Below are 22,975 nucleotides of genomic sequence, written 5' to 3' on the forward strand. Positions count from 1 at the left end.
GACACGTCCTCCATTCTAATTAACATTGTCTCTGAAAGGATAGTCCTTAGGACATAAGCATTGACTATATTTTTGTCTTAATGCGGCATAGTAGGCAATTTTTGACACTTCAAAAAGGAACATGTCCCGTTTTGTCAATTTTGCTGTTCTATGAATACTTATGTTAACCTCTTTTTGCAGAATTTTAGCAGAGATAAGATTATAATTTAAAAATAACACGCGAAAATGTATGTACGGCATGCTTCTCCGCACGCACAATGATGAAAAAATGGTACTAAATAAGGTTGTACACGTTTTACAGACGCATCATTTTCTTAAAATTTCATTATAAGTGCATAAATAAAATGATAAGATAAAACAACAAATGCGCGTTATAAAAAAGAAAATTAAAGGAATGGCTAAAATTTAATTATTCTCGGGGGATTTTTTAGTAAATATATATATATATATATATATATATATACATATATATATTTTTTTTTAAAAGAATACTGTTCCTATGAATGGCATTAATTTTTACGCTACACAGAGATATAGCAAACCGAAGCATCCTAACAACCTTTTAGGCGTTAATTCACAATAATTTGAAAAAGTAATTGAAACATAGCCCTTATCCCATTAATTAATTACGTTACATTATGTTCTGTTTTGAAGACAGTTAATGCACCATTTATTAGTAAACCGATCGATCATTTTTACATTCTTTATTTCCTCTTCATTTTGCATATTTCCAATGGATTTTATATCAACCGTTAAAGGGAAGTTACACATGAAAATGAATTAAGTGAAATGACCCATTATGTTGATTCATAATACATAAAAAAATAAAAAAAATAGCGCTAACTAATAATATATGTAAATAAAGAGGGTTATTTTTAAAATGAATATTTATTAAGTTGTGCAAAACTGGAAAAAACAATTGTAAGCTCTATTAAAAAAAAAGGGAAATGTAAAAGTTGCAGTATATCACACTCAGATTACGTTAATCGACTTTTTCTCATTTATATTCTTTTTTAATATACATTAAATATGGTTTAGTGTACATTAAGGTTAATAATTGTTTGCACCTTTTTAAGTCCATTACGAGAGTATTTGTAAAAAAATAAATCATTTCTGGGTTGCATGTGTGAGGTGCATTAGAGAAAAAAGCATGGTGGATGTAATTTTTAAGCTAAAAAAAAAAAAAAAAGGTTTAAAATTAAAGGGTAAATGTGCTTTATAAAATATCGGAATTCCCTTTAATAAAGGAAAATAATAATAGTAATAATTTAGAAATTATTTTTTTTATTATTATTTCCGTGATATTCACCATGGAACATTAAGAATTGTAACATTTTTTTTTTGTGATATACGGAAAAGTTTAAATGGTTGCAAGAATGTTTGTTTCGTGAAACGATTACAATTGGGACAATTCTGAACTTTTAAGGAAAGATAATAATACTTGGTTTTGTTGAACAAAATAAAAATAAACGGACTTTAGGAATATTCTTTTGAAAGATTATATATATGTTTCATGGTAATATAATGTTTCATTCTGCCAAGTGGCTATTTCTTTTGTTCTTTTTTAAACGTTAGGTTTACATTTCATTAAGAGATTATTTCTCTTAACGCGATGATTGTCAATAAATATAAATTCAGAGTATATTGTTACGAAACGATCACACCTATATATGTATATATATGCATACATGTATATATATTTTTTTTGTTTTTTTTGTGTAAAACATTTTAAATGTGCATACGTTAACGGTGCTATTGCGCATCAAATCACACACATTGAAGAAACAACAATTTCGATATTAAGAATTCTCACACACATATTAATATTATGAGTAGTGAAAATGCGGAGAATAGATATTTTTTATGTTTTATTTGTTGTACGCGTTCTACCGTATATTTAGCCGCTATTATTTTTTTAGTGCTACTAGTAAGACGAAAAACATGTGTGCAGATGAGACTATATTTTTGCGTTACACATTCGTGTGAATACAACTTTTGTTAAAATTATTTAAATTTTTTTTTCGATTTTTCCGTAGAAAATATTTTCATTTGACAAAATGAACGTTTCACAGACACAAATAAGTAATCGATATTTAAGCCAGTTTTGCGAAAATAACAACTGTACGTATGATGCTTTAAAAAATAAAAATGGTAAAACGAATTTAATTGCTTCAGAAGTTGATTCAAGTTGTGGAACGCAGGAGAAAAGCGTGGAAACATATTATGAAACAAATGAGGAAAATAATGCACCAATAAAATTAAATTCTGTTGATATAGCTATAATGCGCAAAAAATGTTTTGAAGAGCACATACATTTAACCGAAGAAGAGTTATATAATTTAGTGAATACATTGGAAAGTGTCCCTTGTAAGTGTGACATGAATAGTATATGGTGGCAACTGCGTTATATTGAAGCAGGTAAATTTGATAATATACAGAATGTTTTATCAAAACATTTAAAAGTTTTGGCAGAAAAATATAAGGCAAATGATAATTTTTTGGATGGTAAATTGGAGTATTGTTCTGAAATCATATGGAGAAGAAAAAAAGAGCATGAAGTTTTTTACAATATGCGTTTTTATGCTCTACTTGATCGGGAATCTTTTGAACTGAACGAATTTGTAGATATTATCAATGAGAGCCGGGAGTCAATTAGTAAATTTGAACAAGAATTGATTAACACAAATGAATCGTTGTTCAATGAAAAAGTGAAAGAAAAAAATGATATAATTGAAAGAATTATAGACTCTTATTTTGGTAATTACTGAGATTAAAAGGGACAAAAAGGGATATGCTAAAGGGATATAATATAACCGTAGTGGCGAAATGGAGTATGCGCGAACAGACTCCGATTGGAGAATGAAAAAATAAAATAAATAATCAGTGAGCAATTTGTAGCTGCATTATCCAGAATGAGGTGCGAAGGATATGAATGGGTGGAATTAATAAGTTAGTGTGCTTAGCGAAACATTCAAAATAGGAAGTCATGTGAAAAATAGTTTTTCCCGTATAAAGTAAAAAACGAGTGAAGGAAAACCTTCTTGCAGTAGCAAATAACTTTTTCATTCTATTTTTTTTTAGTCTAAGTTTTTTTAAATGTGTGATGATTATCCGATATGTATATGATCCACGTTGATCTTATTTATTTATTTATTTATTTATTTTTTTTTTTGTGCACCTTGCTTATTTTTTTCAGTTTGTTCATTTTGTTTTACCACCTTTTTTTTATAGTTGTCCTATTAAAGCCTTTTTAGTAATAATTAAATGAATATGCTTACGTATGTACGTGTGCACGCACGTATGTATGTAACCGCTTCCGCTTAAATAGCAGTTGCAGTTAATATGCAGCCTTCCGATGTGCATTTATTCGGCACTACATATCATGTGAATATTTCGTATGTTCATTTTTGTACCGATTGTTCATATATATGACGATTTTATTCATATCCGTTTTCCTTCGCCACATACACATTCAATCTTATTTAATTATGAACACATTTAGAATGAATATGCATTCAGTTCTGTCTTATGGAGTAAAAATGTAACAATTAAACTTTATCATTTAAAATGACAATTATGGCTATCTTTTAAAGAGGTTCTGAATATTTATTCTACAAATGCGCTTCATATTACGGATTGCATATTTTTGGTGCTTAAAATATGTGGGCTTTTAATTAAACGTGTCTTCCGAGCTGTAGAATGGATTTATAACGACCATGACATTATGTGAATATCACTAAGGGCTGTTTTCACTAAATGGGCGCTTACAATGTATTGTATAATCATACTGTGCAATTCACCATATGTTTTATTAACAAGAATTTCTATCCGTTCTATTATTATATCTTTAACAACATCATCGGTTAAGTCTTGCACGTTTGTCATTACTCGAATGATTTACCTTGGCTGATAAAGTCGAGAGGTTACACATCATTTAAGTCCATTTTTGCCTTTATAGCGAACTAAGCAATGTCATGCGGGTGAACTGAGCTTTTCATATGAACGCACTCATAAATGTGAAAAAATGATGGCATATTTTTTATACCACGTAGTAATTGCTTAAGCAGTAAACCAACAATTTATGCATTTTTAAAACCAAAACAGGGGGTGTGAAGCGAAAACAACTACCATCTGAACGAAATTGTTTCTACCTTTATATCCACAACATGTTATATATTAACAGAAGTAAACATTTGTTCTTACTTTTGTTTGTTGCGTATGTTATGAGGAAAGATTAGTTAATCTAAGGGCAGATTGCGGTGGGTGGGAGTTATTTACTTTAGCCGATGGTGATACGACCTAAGAGGTAACCATAGAATATTGTAACTTATTTTTTCGTATAATACATAAAGAGAAGGAAATAATGTCCATAAAAGGAGAATTTCATTGAAAATAAAACTTCCCCCTTTAATTATACAAAGGTATAAGATACTTTATTAGGTGCTCATATCTAGAAGAAGGTAATAGTTTACACATAATTGTTATGTATCTTTCGAGTTGCATCGTGTGAGCTTGTAAGGACAAGACATTTTTAGTCCCCTTTGTTAACCATGGATTAACAGCATAAATTGTTTTCTTAAATTATTTATAAGTCTTTCTAAAACTTCATTCAGTAGTGAGCATATGACAACATTTCACATAAGAAGTAACGTAACGAAATGGTGGAAGAACAAAAATTCATATATAGTCAATATCAGCTATTGTGCAAATACGTGTTGTGAATTTATTTAATGTGAATATTGTTTTTACGATTAAATTATCATCTTAGAAAAGTAGAATGAAAAGTTTTATAGACCTAGTCATTTATAAAGAAGTAATTTACTCACTGCTGCACTTAATTAGCATTTCATATGTTTGTTAAAATTTTAACACTTTATAGTGTCATTATGTGTAAGGAATCCCAATTGAGCACATTTTAGAGGTCATTTTCAGTAGGCCTCTTTTCAAATATAGCCCGTAAATAATAATACATTTATTCATTAATGCAAATAAAAAATGGGTAGCGTATATTTCAATATTATATTCTTATAATAAGTACAACTGTTATAATTCAGATTGCTTATTCTGAAGCCACTTAGGATGATTTACTACTACAAGTTTTCGATTGAGATAGATGCCAAAATAGACAATTACGAACCCAGTAGGATTTAGTAATACAGAAGAAATACTGAGTAAAGTGCCCCATTTGCATACGGCAAAGGGCTAATTAATACGATTTAATCTTAGGGATAAAAATAGGCAACAAAAACATACAAATCACGAAAGCTGGATAATTCGCCCGATAAAGAAACTGTTCTATGATTAGAGCTAATAAAATAGGGAAAGCTAACACTAGGCAACTGCTACTTAAAAAATAGCATATAAACAATTGTTGCTGGCATCTTTACAACATTTTGTTCCCTCATTCGAATTATTAATTACGATTTTAGATTTATACATGTTGACAGATAGAAAAATGTCAATTTATTTATTTTCCATTTTGTGTTTTCATACTGTATGACATTTTCTGAAAAGAAATGAAGCTTGCAAAAGACACTTTTTTTGTGTGTCTTTCTAACAGTTTAATGTTAACAACTTATAAGATATATGAGTCTCTACTCCTTTTTGTTACGCGTTACACAGTTAAATGGAAGAAGCAATATAAATAAAAATTATTTTTCTCATATAAATTTTAAATGCAATGGGAGTAAGTGAATGTGGATTCTTTTAATTTATAGGTACGGTTCACCTTTTTATATAAAATAACATAATACGGTATGTTTCAGTTATACGGGTAACATGGTTGCGTTCTATGAAAAGTAAATTTTATGTGGTCTTACAAAAAATAAACAAGTAAAAACATTGAAGCAAGATATTTTTATAAAATCCAAGTAGAATACGAATTTCAGCGCATATATAAAGACAAAAATAAAGAACATTCAAAGTGAGAGCTTAATTTAAAACAATATTTTTTCATTTTTTAAAAATTCGAATTATTTTCTTAAACTAAGACAAATTTAAGAGTGAAAGGACTGCGCTTTTTCAACGAGATAAGAAAAACACAGGGGGAATTATTCCTATAGTAGAATATCCTTGTATATATACTAAAATATATACGTAGCTGTTTTCCCATTCTTTTCAGATGTATCCATGAAATCGCGTTACATTAAATGAGTTTTTACTGCTACCGTGAGGCTATTAATCTGTTGTGGTGTACAAAAGGTAACCACTGTTAGCATTCCTTCATTATAAAGTTTAAACGAATAGACTATGATAAGACAAAACAATTCGATACATATATATATGCTTATTTAAACAGGGTAATGATAAATTTCGTTTATGCATTCAAAATGTGTTTTGAAAAATTTGCAAAAATAGAACATTTCAAGTAGGAAAATAATTTATTTAAAATATAAGAAGATTGTGAATAAAGAGGTCATAATTTTGTTTTTGATTTTAATTTTTTTCAGGGTATTGAAATTTTAAAAACCCTATCATTTTACATGAATACGTTTATTAAAATTATCAAAAAAAAATTGTAATTTTTCTGTTTGTGTCAATAAGATTTTTATAAAGAAGTGTAAGCAATATTTATTAGAAATATATATACATAAAAGTGCATTTTTTTTAGTCCGCACTTTTGTTAGTACTATACAAATTATTTTTCTTAGGGGTTATTTCACTTTAAGAATTTATCCTTAAGTGTTAATATAATTAATAATTTTATAAATGAATGATATGATATACAGCTTAATTATAATTTTAAAACCAAAGCAGCTAAAGGAAAAAGGCCTTTTAAATGAAACATATATAATTCGATTTATTTTTACCATAAAGTCTATTATAATTTACCCCCTACGCCTTACTATGTGGTATTGGCAGAACTAATGTTGTGATCTCAAAAAAAGTATCATATATATGTAAAATATATATATCCTTAATTTTCTTATCTATGTTTTTCACGCGATTAGTACATAAAAAGTAATGCGCGGAATTTATAGGAACAGCTAAAAAAAAAATTTACGCATGTAAGTACCGAGAAAATACTTTTTTATGTTGTATATGTTTTTTGTCTTCCCATTTTTTATGTTTCTAATTAAAAATAAGAAAACGATAATTTAATATATTATTATGTTTAATGCTAAAAAAAAGATCGTATTGTATAAAACTTTGCTATACATGTTAATTGTTCTAAATTGTAATGCTTAGTAAATGTATATTATTTTAATTTTATTATAAATAATATTTGAACTGCGAGCTCTTATTTATAGTTGGAATAGTTGAATTTTTTTTTTTATTATTATTTTTTTTTTTTTTTTTTATATATTATACAGCAGTTACGACATATATCGTATACTTAAAAATCCGAAAAAAAAAAAAAAATTGTGGTTTAATAAAAGCTATACAAGTTAGTTATTGCTTATATTACATTATATGTAAAAATAATTTTAATTAGTTTCTTTATTTCATTATTTTGTTCGGCTTTAGTTAAATTTCATTCTTTGTTGTTTTTTTTTTTTTATATAATTAAGTTTATAAATATATATTTATATATATTTGCATATTATTGTATTTAAGCAAAAGTAAAAATAATAATTAATTAAAAAGGAACTTTTATTTTTGTATATTTAATAAAATTACGTTATATGAACGTCAAATAATTATATTATATATATATTAATAGAAAAGAAAATTTGAAGTTGTTCACAAAAAATATAAACTCTACATAAAAATTGTTTTTAAATAATTTTTCCCCCATGTCATGGATATTACTTGACTTTTAAAATAAAAATTTAATTGTTTTTTTATTTTAAAAAAATTAAGTATAAGAAACATGGGAGTGTACAATATTGGCATTAGTATTTATTATTAAATATGCTGATATCAGTAAAAACAGGGTAGATAAATATACTATTCCTTTAAAAGATGAGTACTAGGGAAATGTCATATATGCGAAAATAAAAGGAAATATGTACCATTTTTTGGCCAAGTTTTTTATATGTAAACTCTTATTATGTGTAGTCCTAAATCCTTATAATGTAAGGCTTACAAAAGATTAGAAGACTGCATATATATATATATATATCGTTTTCAGATGCCTTTCTACATATAGACATAATTTCATCAATACATAGAACGCGTATATTACCTCATATTATTTAATCTCTAACCTAATTTTTAGGGTACCCTTGCTATATATCCTGAGAATAAAACAAATCAAGATGGCTCGGTAGAACTCGAAACTCGGAAGGCGCAATATGCGCCTTCGCAAAATAAAGTACGCTGGTCAAAGGAATTTGAGAACTCTACAAAATTAAAGAAGAAATATTCGAACAATGAAGCAAAAAAAGTAAAAAAAGTTAAAAGAAAAGACGTACAGAAAAAACAACCACCACCACCACCACCCCCTGTAGACGCATCGAAAGGGCAGCAGTCTGTGTTAAATGAATTAAAAGAAACATTATTGGTCAGACCACAGATAATTGAAACAATGTTAAAAAATTTAGAAGAAACTTTGCTAGATAATAAATTAATAGCAGAATCCAAATTAAACGAAGTAAAAGAAGTCCTATCTGATAGTGATCAAATGGAAAAAAAAAATGTCCTAAAAGTGCTAAAGGAAAACTTGTTAAGCAACCCATCCATAAGAAATTTAATGTTAAAGGAATTAGAAGACATTCTGCTAGGAAATGAATTGAACACAGAATTTATTTTAAATGTATTAAATAAAAATAAGTTTAGTAATAGAATGGCGTATTTGTCTTTGTTAAATATATTTGGAAGAGTTATAGTATCTAAAAAATTAATGGAAGAATCGAAGTTGAAAGAATTAAAAGGAGTTTTGTTAGGCAACAACCCTATAACAGAACCCCAATTACATGATTTAAAAGTGTTGTTAGTTGATATATTATATAATATTTCTAATTCAAATAATAAAGTAGAAACAAAAACAGGGGATATCATTAATAATGTTCCTGAAATTGACGCGTATTATTTTTCACAAAGTTTTGATTCTCCAACCAATATTGATATGAGGTACCCTAACAACTTATTGCAAAATGTTGGTTCTATCAAAAATAATAACTATGTGTCCAAGAGGGAATCGTTCAATAGAGAACAATTTATAAGGAAAAATAATCTAAAAAGGAGAGACAATTTATCTCTTAAACATGGTTCCCTAAAGAAAAAAGATTTGAACTATAAAAAGAGTGTGTTGCAAAAAGATGATTTGGTAAAAGAGAATAACCTGCTAAAACAGAAGTTCTTGAAAAAGGAGGATTTTATACAATCGCGTAGAACAATAAACCGAAATAATTTAAAACAAAAAGGGGACTCTACAGTGAGTGTTGATATGCGACACAAAAAGAATTTATTGCAAAAGGACATTTCTGTTGATAGGGATAATTTAATCCAAAGAGAGTTCTTAAAGAAAGATGATTTTATAAGGACAAGTAATCTGAAAAGAAAAACATTTTTTCCTCCAAAATTTGATGATTCTGTAGATGACACTCCAGCTATAGACAGAAGGGAAATATTACAAAAAAATCATTTAATAAAGAAAATCGATATAAAAGATATTAAGAAATCGACACCAAAGAGCGATTCCTTGGAAAAAATTGATGTGGAAATCAGCCCAAAGGACAAATTACCAAAGAGTGATTTGGCAGATAAAATTGATAAAAAAAAAGTCGAGCAAATCACGAAAAAGAAACAATGGACTATAGAAATACATATGAGTCAAAAGAAGGAAAAAGATGAAACAAAAACTAAAAAAAAAAAGAAAACTACTACTATCAGCACGCATATGTGTGAGAAGACCAAGAAAAGTGAACTAATAGACATTGATGATTCTAAAAGTAAAGATGATAAAATAGGAGAAGAAAAAGTCGCAAAGGGGAAAAAATTCATTGTAGATATACATATGGACAAAAAGAAGAAGAAAAAACCAATAATAAAAAGAAAACCATTGGTGATTGAAGCGATTATGGAGAATGTGTTTCCAAAGAAGGATCTTGAAATGTTAAGAAAATTATATGGCTCTAATGTAATTGATGTGGACGTCAGAGATTCCGTATACCAAGCGACAGAAGAAGCACTTTTCGAAAGTGTTCTTGCAAACGTTAGAAAAAAACCTAGTAGAAAAGTTCAAATTTTACGAAAAGTGGGTATTTATGGAGTAGCGCCACTACTTGCTATAGGAGCAATAATAGGCTTTTCAATAGGATATGTGGAAGTAATGAAGGTACATCTTGTGTGGGACTCTCTAGCTGTAGGTGTTCAAAAATCTGTAGATGTGATTGTAGATAAAGCACCTGTAATTGTATCTGAAATTGGAAAGTGTGCGTCTGATACAATGAATGCAGCAACGACTAGTAATTCTATTTGGGGTTTAGTGGTGTCGGCCGTATTTAATGTTGCGCAATGCGTAACAAATACTTTCGTAGAAACGACAACTACCGTTATCAATGCCGCACTTGAAGGTGCTACTGCAGGTACTGCATATGGTACAGCATACGGTGTAATGCAATCAATGTTCCCATCATTTATAGCTCTTGGAGTCGCAGTCCTTATTTATATTATATATAGAATAATCGTATACCTAGATAAAAAAGGCAAATTGGAATGGTATCATAGATATGAAAGGAGATTTATAAAAAATATAAAGAAGAAATATAATAAATTTAGGATGGCTATAAAAAAAAAATAGTATATAAATTATCTGTCCGAAATTAATACATATATAAAAAATAAAATGTATATCCTAACTTTGCTGTGTTTTAAAACATTAGTATCATAGGTTATGATATATGTATTTATTTAACATTTTTTTAATTTTTTTTTTTTTTTTAATTTTTCACACTTGTTATTCGCATTATTTTGTCAGAATAATATTTAGTCATTATAAATTGATTTTCTTTGTTAATATTACATGTATTATTTATAAGTACACATGAGAGATTAGTTTATATTCTCATTGTTTGGGTGATATTTTGTATATATATTCATATAATATATATTTGCTTAAAATATCATTTCTCTTTAGCTTGTAAATATATGTATATGACAATTTAAAAATATTTTTTAGTTAAGAGTCCCCCTAGCTTATTATATTGAATAAATTATTTCATTCTTTTGTATGATATTTAGGCAGTTGCATTTGTTACATTGTTTTCGTTTTCGAAAAATTTTCATTGTCGTTCAATTTTAAATAGTTTTATCGATAATAACTATAAACTTTAATCATCACTGTATATATATATATATATATATATATATAAGTGAATTTAAATTTTATCGAATTCAATATTTAATAATTATTTATATTGCAATGCACCAGGTGTATTATGAATTAATGAAAAATATGTAAAGGACACATCTTGCAATTCCCAATTATTTGGTAGGATGGCAGATATAGAAGAAGAAAATGATTTTGTGCGATTATTTTGAAAATTATGAAGGTACAATAAGCAATAATCCAGATAAAGGTAAATGCCAAAATGGTTACGCACATACTTTTTATATTGATAAAATGTATCTAAAATATTTTATCGATAGTTATGATTTTTGCTGTGACTACTAAAATATGTATTACTACTGCTATTGCTATATTAATTGTGATGATAAATATGAACCGAATAAAGTTTTACTTATGTTACGAAGTTTAAATGATATATTAAATAGAGAAGGGACGAAGCCCCGAAAAATGTTACACCTAGAGAACCTGAAGCACCTGTGAATTCTCATTCGTAAGATAATGGGTCACAAAAGATAGGCGAAGTCGAGGCATTTACTGTTGTGTCCTTTGCCTTTATAGAAGCTGAGGTAATCATTGATTCCTCTAACATTATATAAACGATATGTAATACATCAAACGCAAATTATTTTGGTCAAATCGGCATAGCTGCTGTAATACTGGGAACAATTTTATTTTGTTTACGTTTACCATAGGGGGGGAGTAAATTCAGTCGTAACATATAAGTATTTTATGTTAATATGTATAATTTATATCTTTCTTAAATTGTAATTATGATGTAGATACATTGCTCGTTTTACGTTTTACCCTTATGTAATAGATTACTCCATTTGGATCTACGTTAAAAAAAAAGGAGATAAAATACATGAAAATATAGAAGTAATAACTGCGATAATCTTGAATAGGAATTGTCATCACGCGAGTTAGAATCTGTGATGATATATTCATTGAAGAGACAACTATACATGGATTACCATCGTACTTGAAGATGATTGTGCTAGTTATGCATATGATTCAAAATCGTTTAGAAGGGTTACATAGAGAGAAATACTGCCTCAGCAGAAGCGGTAAATTCGTATTTAATAAAAATGAGAAAAAAAGGTATTACATAAGAGAAGACAATAAAAACGAATCTAAAAATTATACAATCGAGATGGGATAATTCTGAGAAATGCCTTATTTTTGTAGATATAACTTGTGTAAATGCTCATAAGCGGAAAATAATTAAAAATGGGGGATCGCGTCTTTATATAATATAATATCATATAATATAGAATGCCCGGCCAGAACTGATATTAAATTTCATATTAATAAACGAACTAGCGGGGGAGATACATATTGTATGTATAATAAAGGGCAGGCCAAAAGGAAAATTTTACAAGAAATAAGGAAAAATATTAATACAATATTAAAATATAAAAAAGCAAAAATTGATCTACATAGTTCGTGTTGAAATTCATGATAGGAATTTTTTACTAAAATAAAAGGTGTTCCTAATTTGTTATATTTAGAAAACTGAGGAGGAAAATATTAATCATCTACAAATGAGACAAAATTTTTTAGTGAAAATATGACCAAATGGTGCATCTCACCGTTTTCGAAAATGAATCCTTCCTTGGACAAGCATTAGCATGTGCACATACAAATGTAATTGAAAAATAAGAGGAAATGTCTTTCCATTTTTACGTTCTATGCAGAACATCTAAATTTTACTAATTTTTCTATTTTTTTGGCATGTTCATTTTTGCGTCATTGTTTTTGATTGAATAACTTATTATAGTCGAAAAATTCCCCTGTTTCAGTATTTCATTGTCAATAATGATTCTTTTTGTGCACAGGTTGTCCATGAACTTAGTTTTTAGGATTCATCTTAATTTATCATTATCATTATAAATTAAATATTTTGATTAATTTGTTCACATATGTTTGCAAATGTAGAAAAAACATTTTCTATTTAACAAAACACGTATGACACGTAAGAAATTATATGTTGCATAAAATAAATGAACATTTTATTGTTTACAAATTTACACATTATATAATAATTAATTTTGAGAGCACGTCATTTCATCTGACGTTTTGCTTTCAATATATGTACTGTATTTATATATATCTCATTCATTCTGTAAACACTACCACAAGGTTGTTTTAAACAAAAATATGCGGTCGGTACTTTACTATGTAAATAATATATATAAACCACAAAAATTAGAGGATTTTTTAACAGCTATTATTTTATACAATATTTTTCAAAAAAGAAAAAATAAATAATATATTTGTGTAATATAAACAGTTATGTTCACACGCCTTTAACTTTAGAATTTTTTCAGTGCGGGAAAAATGCTGCGTTTTACATTACACAGTAAAATAATATATATAAATAAACATTCTAAGTCTTTTACTAAACAGTACATAAGGAATCCATAAATTTGCGATTTTACTCAATGTGCTTTCTAAATAGTCTTAAAAATATGTTCCATTTCAAAATACCTCTTCTACAGAATGAAGGCGTGTTATGATCATTCGTGTTTATGAGGAGATTATTTTGGTTTGTTGGCATCTGTTTACTTTATCACAATTTACACTGCTAAAATTGTAAAGCGCGCTTCCAATCAGGGATATTGTTTGATATTTTTTTCTCCTGCGAGTGTGAAATGTTTAAGAAGCTATATACACATTATGCTAGTACTATTTCTTTCCTTCTTCCTTTTTGATCATTTCTAAGTTGCACATTTTAGTGTTGCTATAACAATTTAATATTTACGTGGCATAAAATTTATAATATATGTTATGTCCGTATCATACAAAACATTTTTGAAAAATGTGCAAATTTGTAGTATCTACCAGCAGAAATGAAGCTTTAAGCCTTCTTATCATTTACTTCAATTTAACGTTACCAATCATTTTCTTTTTTTTTTTTAAATTCGTTCGAATAAATTTTTAAGGTAAGGTGAAAAATTAATTAGCAACCCATTTTAGGTAATATGCACACATTTCGTCGTTTTACACTGCTTAGCCAGTTTAATAAAGGCTTCCTTAATAAAATTGCAAAAAATATTATTTTCAGCTACTAACCATTTATCCATTTCGTTATTTTTATTCCCCCTTTTTGTATAATATTATTTTATATAAGCCTTATGCTACGTTTTAACAGTTTTTCCACTATATGAATTTTCTTACATTTGAGAATGTATAATCTTAATTATTACAGTTATAGTTTAATATGCCAAGGTCAGTAGAACTTCTACACACGGCCAATATGTATCTGTGTTTATGTATATCCCTTTACATGTACAACTTTTATTTGTCTGTACTATAATAGGTAATTTGTTTAATTTTATATATATCGTTTATAGGCAAATAACTTACAATTTTATTGATATTATATGCATTTATTTGGAATTCCTCGTGATAATTTACTCCTAATTTTATGACATAATCTATATTATTTTATCAATAATATATGACACGTTTGGACAAAATGATTATCATCATTTATTGAGCATTATTTAGATGTATTTATTTTTATCCGCCGTATTGAACAATTGCCGCGTCACATTTCGCTTTCTTATAACGATTTATTGAAAGAATTATTTCTGTGTGCTTATTAACATAGTTGTTCTACATCACCTAAGGTTTTTTCTAAGATTACCACTATGAGAATCATGCAGGGTAATAAGGTATATTCCTTGTGCTGTTGAGATCATATGAATCAGTATATTCTGAATCGTAATTATAAGATGGTTCTCTGTAATATTCGTTAAATCGAGGGGTAGATCGCCTTTTACGTCGCGCTCGCCTCATCATCCAGGACCCGAAAGATGTAAACTAGAAAGTAAAGGAATAGACATGAAATACAAATGTTTTTAAACAATTTATTTTTAATAACAACAATATATAAATGCTTACGCAAAATTGTCGTGTTTGCAAAAGTTATTTTTATTTACATCAATTGTAAACGAAATGGTGAGCAGTAGCAATATTACTGAAAGAGCAATTAAAGGAAGATTGATAGTTGCACGTTCTGTAGGCGAAGTACTGGTTTCGAGATCATCGCCAGCAGGTTCCAAATATTCTTGATATGAAGCTTCCTGATGTGGAGTTGTCCGATATAGAGATGCCTGGTATGGATATGCTTTATATTGATTTTCCTCATGTGGATCTTCCTCATGTAGATCTGCCTTACGTGGAGCTGCCTTATGTAGAGCTGCCTCATATGGAGCTGTCTGATATGGAGGTGCCTGATATTGAGCTGCCTGACGTGGAGCTTCCAGACGTGGAGCTTTCAGACGTGGAGCTTTCAGACGTGAAGCTTTCAGACGTGAAGCTTTCTGACGTGAAACTTCCGGATGTGAAGATGCCTGACTTGAAATTTTTTGTTCTTGATTAACCCGATAAGGGGATGCAGCAACCGGTTGAACTCTAGGTTGATACAATTTTGTTGTTCTTGTTTTTACATACTCAAGTTTTCCATCGGGAGACATTTCAAATGTGCATGGTAAGTTATCTAAAAGGGTCCTAGGATCAAATTTTTTATATTTTTCATAAGAACTTGAATATTTATCCTGGGGTTTATTTAAATTAAGTGTAAGGAACTGATTATACAAATCACTTTTATTTTCAAGATAATCATAATATTTACCGCAAGTAGAAAAACTATGAGTACAACTTTTCTTAAGAGTGTTATAATCTTCACAGTATTCGTAAAATTCCTTTCTCACTTTCCAATTATTATTATCATCATCATCATCAAAAACAGTGACAGGTTCAGGCTGACAATTATTTAAATTTCTTCTAAATGGAGAGCTCACGAAATCTTTCCATATACTTGTAAGTTCTTTATAAATATTTTTTCTTTCTATTTCTTCAAATCTTGGAGTAAAAACTTTTTCTATTTGATTATACAACCAGTAACTCAAAAGTTTATAATGATTGCAAGGAACAGATTCATTGACATTTATTTGAGAGTTGTGATTTAGATTTTTTAGAAGATGTCGACAAAGTGATTTAACACTTTCGTTATGTTGGTAATTGGAATTCCCTAAAACACAGTATTGATCATATTCATCTAATGAATACATGTACTCACCCAAACTTTTATAAAACGATTGCGAAGGTAAATCTTCAGAACAAGGTTCCTTTAATTATATATAAAAAATAAAGAGTTATAAATATTTATATGTTTGGGGAAAGGAATACTTCATTATGCACATAACACGAAAAAGAACACATAAATATAGAACAATATATAATAATAATTAATGATCAATGTATCGTTACCTCCATTGTTTTGTATTTTTGTTTTTATTGGTGGTTAGGTCATATAATATAGACTTAGTTTTTAGCTAGTTGGCAAAGTAAAATATATATGTATTTATTATTTGAAAACTCAAATTATATAGTACTCTATTTTGCGCAACAAATGCGCAAGTTTTTAATTTGGTTTTCTTAGTAACATTTTTTATATATACTATTCCAATTAATGGAAAATGTGTATATAATATGGATTTAGGTGATAGATAAAATAAAAAACGTTTATAGGATTAGCTCGTTTTAATTGTGTACAATAGAAATATGTATTATATATAAGAGTAAATATTCGAAGTAAAAATAGAAATAAATTGATTCTGAAAGGGTTATAAAATTTATTTAAAACATATATATTAAGTAAAACATTATGTAGAAAATGATTAAAATATTAACCGTACAGTGCATGGGAGAAATGCGCGATGTTTTACTTTTTTATAAGTAGTTTTGTTTGGATAACTGATAAAAGAGAATAATGAAGTGTTCTTGAATTAACTAAGTAAATAGATTGGTAGGAAAAAAAAAAACAAATTAATGAAAGGAAAGCACTACTTTGTTTTTTTATTATGGAATACGATTAATTTTACCTCCATTTTGTTATAATAATAAAACAATTGCAAAAAAAAAAAAAAATTGATAAAAATAAATAACACAATGACAATAATTTACTGCATTTATTAACCAGGAAAATACTCTCTTGTGAATAATGAGAGAATTCCAAAGAATTGTTTTTATATCCGCATGAAATATTTTTATAAAGGGGGGGGGTAGTATTTTTATTAATTATTGTGTGCATTTTGTAGAAACATCAATAAGTAAAAGCAATTTTAATATAAACTGTTCGGCAATAAATATTTTTTGTTTGTATAGAACATTAAATAAATGTTAGGATTATCTTTCAAATGATATAGAAAAAGTGGAAGCTTAAGGAAAGATAATATTTCAGTCATATTTTTTTTTTTCCAAGAGCTGTTCATGCATTTATACATATTATCAGAATTTATATTTTGTTCCATTACGTACACAATTTATTTTTGTATTATTTGAATTAATTTCTGTTCACATTATGATTTGCAGTATTTTTTCAAATTTAACAATTAACCTTAATAAAGCATTGCATCTGTTTTGTTCTTTTCTTTGGATTTGCTATAATAACTGCTATATGACTCTCGCATTATTATATTAGCACTAAAGGAGTGGCATATTTGCACAGTGTTCATCGTTTGTATAATATATTTTTTTGTAGAAATAAAATTAGTCATATAGTTCAACTATTCGTTAGAAAAAAATATGTATCAGGTAAGGTGATTTGTTTTACGAGATAGGTCTTCTTTCATTAAAATGCAATCACATTTTTAATAATTTTACATATATGTTTTTCCACGAATTTCCCAAATAATAATATTATCGACCACTAAATACGTAATAGGAGTAGCAATAAAACAACAAATACAGTTATGCTCTTTGTAGAACATTCTACAAGAAAATATAAATGTTGGTTCAGAAATAAAATGAAAGACGTGTTTATGAATGAAGTGGACATATAAACAATAAGTACATTTCAATGATGGCATTGGAAATGTTGCACCATTATATAATTTACTTTTTTTTTTATTCGTTTTTCCGATGCTTCTCTATATTTAGAGGCGAATAAAAAATGTAGGAACATTTAGTATAATACATATATAAATTAATAATAAACAGAATAGCAAATTGTTATTCATATTTATAACAAATTTGTTCTCTTGTAGCATAAATTTGTATTTTATAAATCTCGTTATGTGATGTGTAGCTGTTTTCATTATAAAAATTCATCAACGTAATCCATATTTGTTGTGTGTATTAAAGCATATTATTTTACAATGCTATAACAAAAGGTTATGTTTTATAAATAATATAGTTCTTAAAAAGGATTATATTAAATATAAAGCGATAAGACATGTTAATTAACTAAAAAATTACTAAAAAAAGGAAAAGAACACAAAAATTTTAAATTAGATAAACGGGAACATGTAATTAAGAATAGCTGTGTTTAGTAAACTAATTAGCATGTTACCACATTTATGATGAACGGGTGCACTGTTGTCTTGTACTAAATGGTAGTGCAGTGCAGAGTTAAAAAAATATGAATCTACTGATTAATAAATAACAGACTAGTGCTATGTAACTAATCATTTTATCAAAAAAATAGTTATATAATGTAACAACGTAACGTTGGTTAGGGCGACACGTACTGTTGTTTTGTTGTAGAGAACACAAGCAAAAGCGATAAATGAAAGTTTGATCCGAATAAATTAACTTTTGCTCATGTGTACTGAAGGAAACATACTTAAAATTTATCCTTAGAATTTTGTTGAAGAGTAAGAAAAATGTAACCATTCTATACAGGTGGTGTTTTCGTAGCAAATTTATACTAAAATTTACGTTTTGGTGAAAACTAATTTTTTCATATTTCTTGTCCTTTCATCATAAAATGAACTACTTTTTGTAATTTTATGTTATGAATGTTGTCCTGTGAAGAAATTTTAGAATTGATGTGTGCTAATAACGCGCTCTTTTTATCTTGCTCATTCTTTTTTAGTTTATTTATGTGTATTATTTTACTTTTATATTTTTTCCTTTTACTTATTAGGTTCACTCGATTTGATTATTACCAAAATATTTCATTATATTCATTTAAGGGTGCACCATCTGAATATTTTACTTTGAATTTGTTCTATACTTTCACATCTTCCATATGAACTGAGGTTGTAAAGTGTGAATACTTCTTTTTTCTCGGTACATTTTATCATTCCATTTTTTACTTATCCTATGTGTCTTGGGGCCAGTTTGACTGTCCTAATGGTCCATATGCTGTGTAGATATTTTGTGCTCTAATATTTGACTGTCCGTATAGTATCTTCTGTAATTCTGCATTTACTTTTTGTCTTTTTTTCCTTTTTTTTCTACTGAACATAAACCCCAAAGATGTGTACTATAAAATGGAAACGACCGGTTTTAAAAAATGAATTCGTAATTAAAATAAATGATTATAAATATATTAATTCCGCCAATCATACGGATATTTTTATTATAAAAGATTTTCTATACCTTTAAAAGAAGCCAAAATAAGGAAACTAATGCCAAAATTATTAAAATAGACATGGTATACGTTTTAGGGGGAACCCCCCAGAGTAAATACTCATGTTCTTCCTCTGTATTTCGAGCTGTATGAAGAGCACTATCATTATCCATTGTAGCGTTTTCTTCATTAGAATAACTAACAGAGCCATAGGTAGCATCTCTTTCATGAGAGGGATGAGAATTTTCATTACTATGATGATTACTACTGTGTAAATTATTTCCTTAGTGTTGTGGTTCCTGAACATATTTTAGTGTTACAGAGTCTTTCATTTCTCCTGAAGATGGATGATCTGCATGATTTCCAAATGTCTGTGTTTCTTTTAGGGTCCCTAATAACTGTTTTTATTCAGGTTTCCCTGTTTCAGAAACTAGCTCTAGTGAGGGGAGTGCAGTAACAGGAGTACTAATGCTAAGGACAGATTGATGGTTGTCAGCAAATTGATAAGTTCTATCATTCGATATTTCTGAAGAAATCATATAAGGCGGATTTTTAGATGGTTTATAGAGCAGTTTAAAATGAGTCACAAATTTAGGATCATTAGTATCAATTCCATTATCAACAATCTCATATTGGTTAACAATATATCCGCGCATATTAATTTTGTCTAAGACGTATTGATCAGTTTGATATGATTCTTGGCTCATATCAGACCTATCTTCTATAAGTGAAGCACTATGAGAAGAAACGGTTCCATTAGCTATGGATTCTTTTGCAGAAATTAGTGTTTGGGGGGCAGTAGCTCCTGGAAGGGTTGAAACAGAAAGGTGTGTATTATTCCCAGGCGGTGGATCTGAGGTAACACCTGAAGCATTTGGCAGTATTTGTTGTAACGATTCTGGCCTCTCGCTTCCTCTTTCTGAGCTTTCACCAGTATGATGTTGTTGATTATTTTCTGATAACCTTTTAGGATCTGGAGATTCTGCTGCGGTTAACTTCTCTGTATGGCTTGACGTGGTTGCGTTTGACTCTTCTGGTGATATTACTTTTTTATCGCAAGGCGGTCCTTTACACAATTCATTTGTTTCAAATTTTAATTTATCTCTTTCTTCATCCTGTGTAGACTCCTTAGAACATTTAGGATATTTCGTAGATTGATTTAATAATTCGGTTATTTTCTTTTTTATATTTAATGAATATAGCATATCAGGATACTCATAACATTTTTCATAAGATTCATTTTGTTAATCTAAATATTTTTCTAAATTGTAACATTCATTAAGAATATTTGCATCATCAGTATTATCAAATTTTGTTATTCTGTTTTCAATTTGTTCTGAAATTTCCACATATAAATTTGTACATTCTTCCTCATCAAACTGCGTATTGGGTTTATAACTCACAAATTTCACTGTAGTTGACATTTTCGCTCTGTTAATTCATATTATAATTTTTTTTTCCTTTTTTTCTTCCAAATTGGCATTTTGGAAGAATAATTAATTGCATGGATGTGGATACATCTACAGTTGGTAATTTTCCCTTATAGATTAATTAATTTCGATTGTCATGCTTAAGCGGTAATTAGTAACAACCTTAGTAATATATGCAAAACATTGTGCTCTGATTAATAAATCATATTTTTAAAAACTAATTATTATATTATAGTTGTAATAATTAATTTAGTAGTTGTAAAATTAGTGATAAACCATTATAAAATAACTAAGCTTGGTAATATGTTTATTTTTCACATGTAGCATCTTTACGTCTTAAATAAATGAGGGACTACCTTTTTCGATTGGATAATAGAATTAAATTATTTTGATATGTACACTTGTTACGTTTTACTGTTAATATCATTTATCGAAGGGTCAAAGTGCTTAAATGATATGACGCTGTGGTGCCAATTTATGGCTTAATAGGATAACTGCGTATTACTTGAAAAATAATCATTTGAGTTTTTCTTGTACATATAAATGCTGTCGATTTTTCTGGAAATATTTCTTTATAAATACAAATAGAATTCTCACATGTCCACGTATTCTACTTTATATTCATATAATTACTTTCTATGAAGGCATAATTGTATACTATGAAGCATGAGCAAAAAAAACAACCCACTACTGCTTTCGTTAACTAACCAGTCATGTTAGAACTAAAAGCAATTATTTAAATTTAATTTTAAATTTACTAATTTTATATAAAAAAAGTAATTAAATTGGTTATTCTAAAAATTAGAAATAAAGTAAAAACAGAAAAAACGATTAGGGTAAATGCATCTAATAAAGAGAATTCCAATTCGGGAATTAGGACAAATTTATCAGAATAAAAAACAAAACGTCTTAATTTTTCAAAAATTTACGCTATATTTGCTCTAATAATTTGTATAAGACAATAAAAAAGATGAACCAAATGCATTGGAAATTGTTATTTATTTTTTCCTATATTAAGACTTATTCGTGTTAATACTTGTAAGAAAATATCTTACAAAACAAATTAAGAATTTATAAACTTTAAACTGCGTATATATTTTCAAAACATAATTTTATTCTTTACATTTTTGTCCGCTATAATTATTATACAATTGAGAAATTATAGATTATATTACCCAAATATGTAATTTAAAATACTAAAAATTATCCGAAATATGTTGGCAATATATAGGGAATAAAAAAAAAAAAAAAAGGAAGACAATTTTATAAGAAACAGTGGAAACGTTTTTACTCTCTATATAATAATTAATTTGCTGTAGGAACGATGCATTAATTTATGTTAGTGAAAAATTATTAATTATATTCATTACAAATTTTTAATTTGTATTTTTTCCCATTTTTTTATAGCAGTTCCTTTTATTCTACATAGAATATGTAATATGTCTAATTTATGTTGTTAACAGTACTATAAACAGTGCTATGTCGTTGTAAAAATTAAGAAATTATGGAGTACTAATTCGCTTAACGTTTTTAAGACACTCATGTTTAGAAAAATTCCAATGGGATATATAAAACAGATAGATAATTTCCTATAATGATAATTCTACTCAAATGTATTAAAGTGACAAATAGCAATAATAGTAAAATGAGAATTGCACTTATAATAAATTCGCAAAATAAATCCTTTAGTAATTAAGTGATCGCATTTGTATTAAATTAACATATTTGGATGAAAAATTATTAATATTATTCACACATAATTTTTACGTTTTACTCTATTTTTGGTCTTTCATTTTGTTTACTTATAATTTTTACGTAATTCCCCAAATGTTATCCATTTTGTGTTAATATACATTAGTTAATAGCAATACGTGTAGAATAAATAACAACATTTTGTTCCCTATTCGGACGTGTTGTATGTTTCAATTTTCTTTATTTGAATAT

The 22,975-nt window shown here is 27.8% G+C and overlaps 3 protein-coding genes across 3 annotated transcripts; 2 read left to right on the top strand and 1 right to left on the bottom strand.

The window, feature by feature from the left end:
* Positions 1-2,057: 2,057 nt before the first annotated feature.
* Positions 2,058-2,768, top strand: PVX_101550 (hypothetical protein, conserved; the record flags this gene model as incomplete). The annotated part of the gene is made up of 1 exon (XM_001614006.1): positions 2,058-2,768. The coding sequence occupies one exon, from the start codon at positions 2,058-2,060 to the stop codon at positions 2,766-2,768; it is 711 nt and encodes a 236-aa protein (XP_001614056.1).
* Positions 2,769-7,500: 4,732 nt separating this feature from the next.
* Positions 7,501-10,687, top strand: PVX_101555 (hypothetical protein; the record flags this gene model as incomplete). The annotated part of the gene is made up of 2 exons (XM_001614007.1): positions 7,501-8,018; positions 8,162-10,687. Exons 1-2 carry the CDS (start codon positions 7,950-7,952, stop codon positions 10,685-10,687), a joined length of 2,595 nt encoding a protein of 864 aa, XP_001614057.1. The 5' UTR covers positions 7,501-7,949.
* Positions 10,688-15,230: 4,543 nt separating this feature from the next.
* PVX_101560 (variable surface protein Vir4-related) lies at positions 15,231-16,314 on the bottom strand (the record flags this gene model as incomplete). Its single annotated transcript, XM_001614008.1, has 2 exons — positions 15,231-15,515; positions 15,691-16,314. 2 exons carry the CDS (start codon positions 16,312-16,314, stop codon positions 15,231-15,233), a joined length of 909 nt encoding a protein of 302 aa, XP_001614058.1.
* Positions 16,315-22,975: the final 6,661 nt, after the last annotated feature.

The sequence above is a fragment of the Plasmodium vivax genome, chromosome 14, assembly GCF_000002415.2.
Source record: "Plasmodium vivax chromosome 14, whole genome shotgun sequence".
Classification (NCBI taxonomy): Eukaryota; Apicomplexa; class Aconoidasida; order Haemosporida; family Plasmodiidae; genus Plasmodium; species Plasmodium vivax.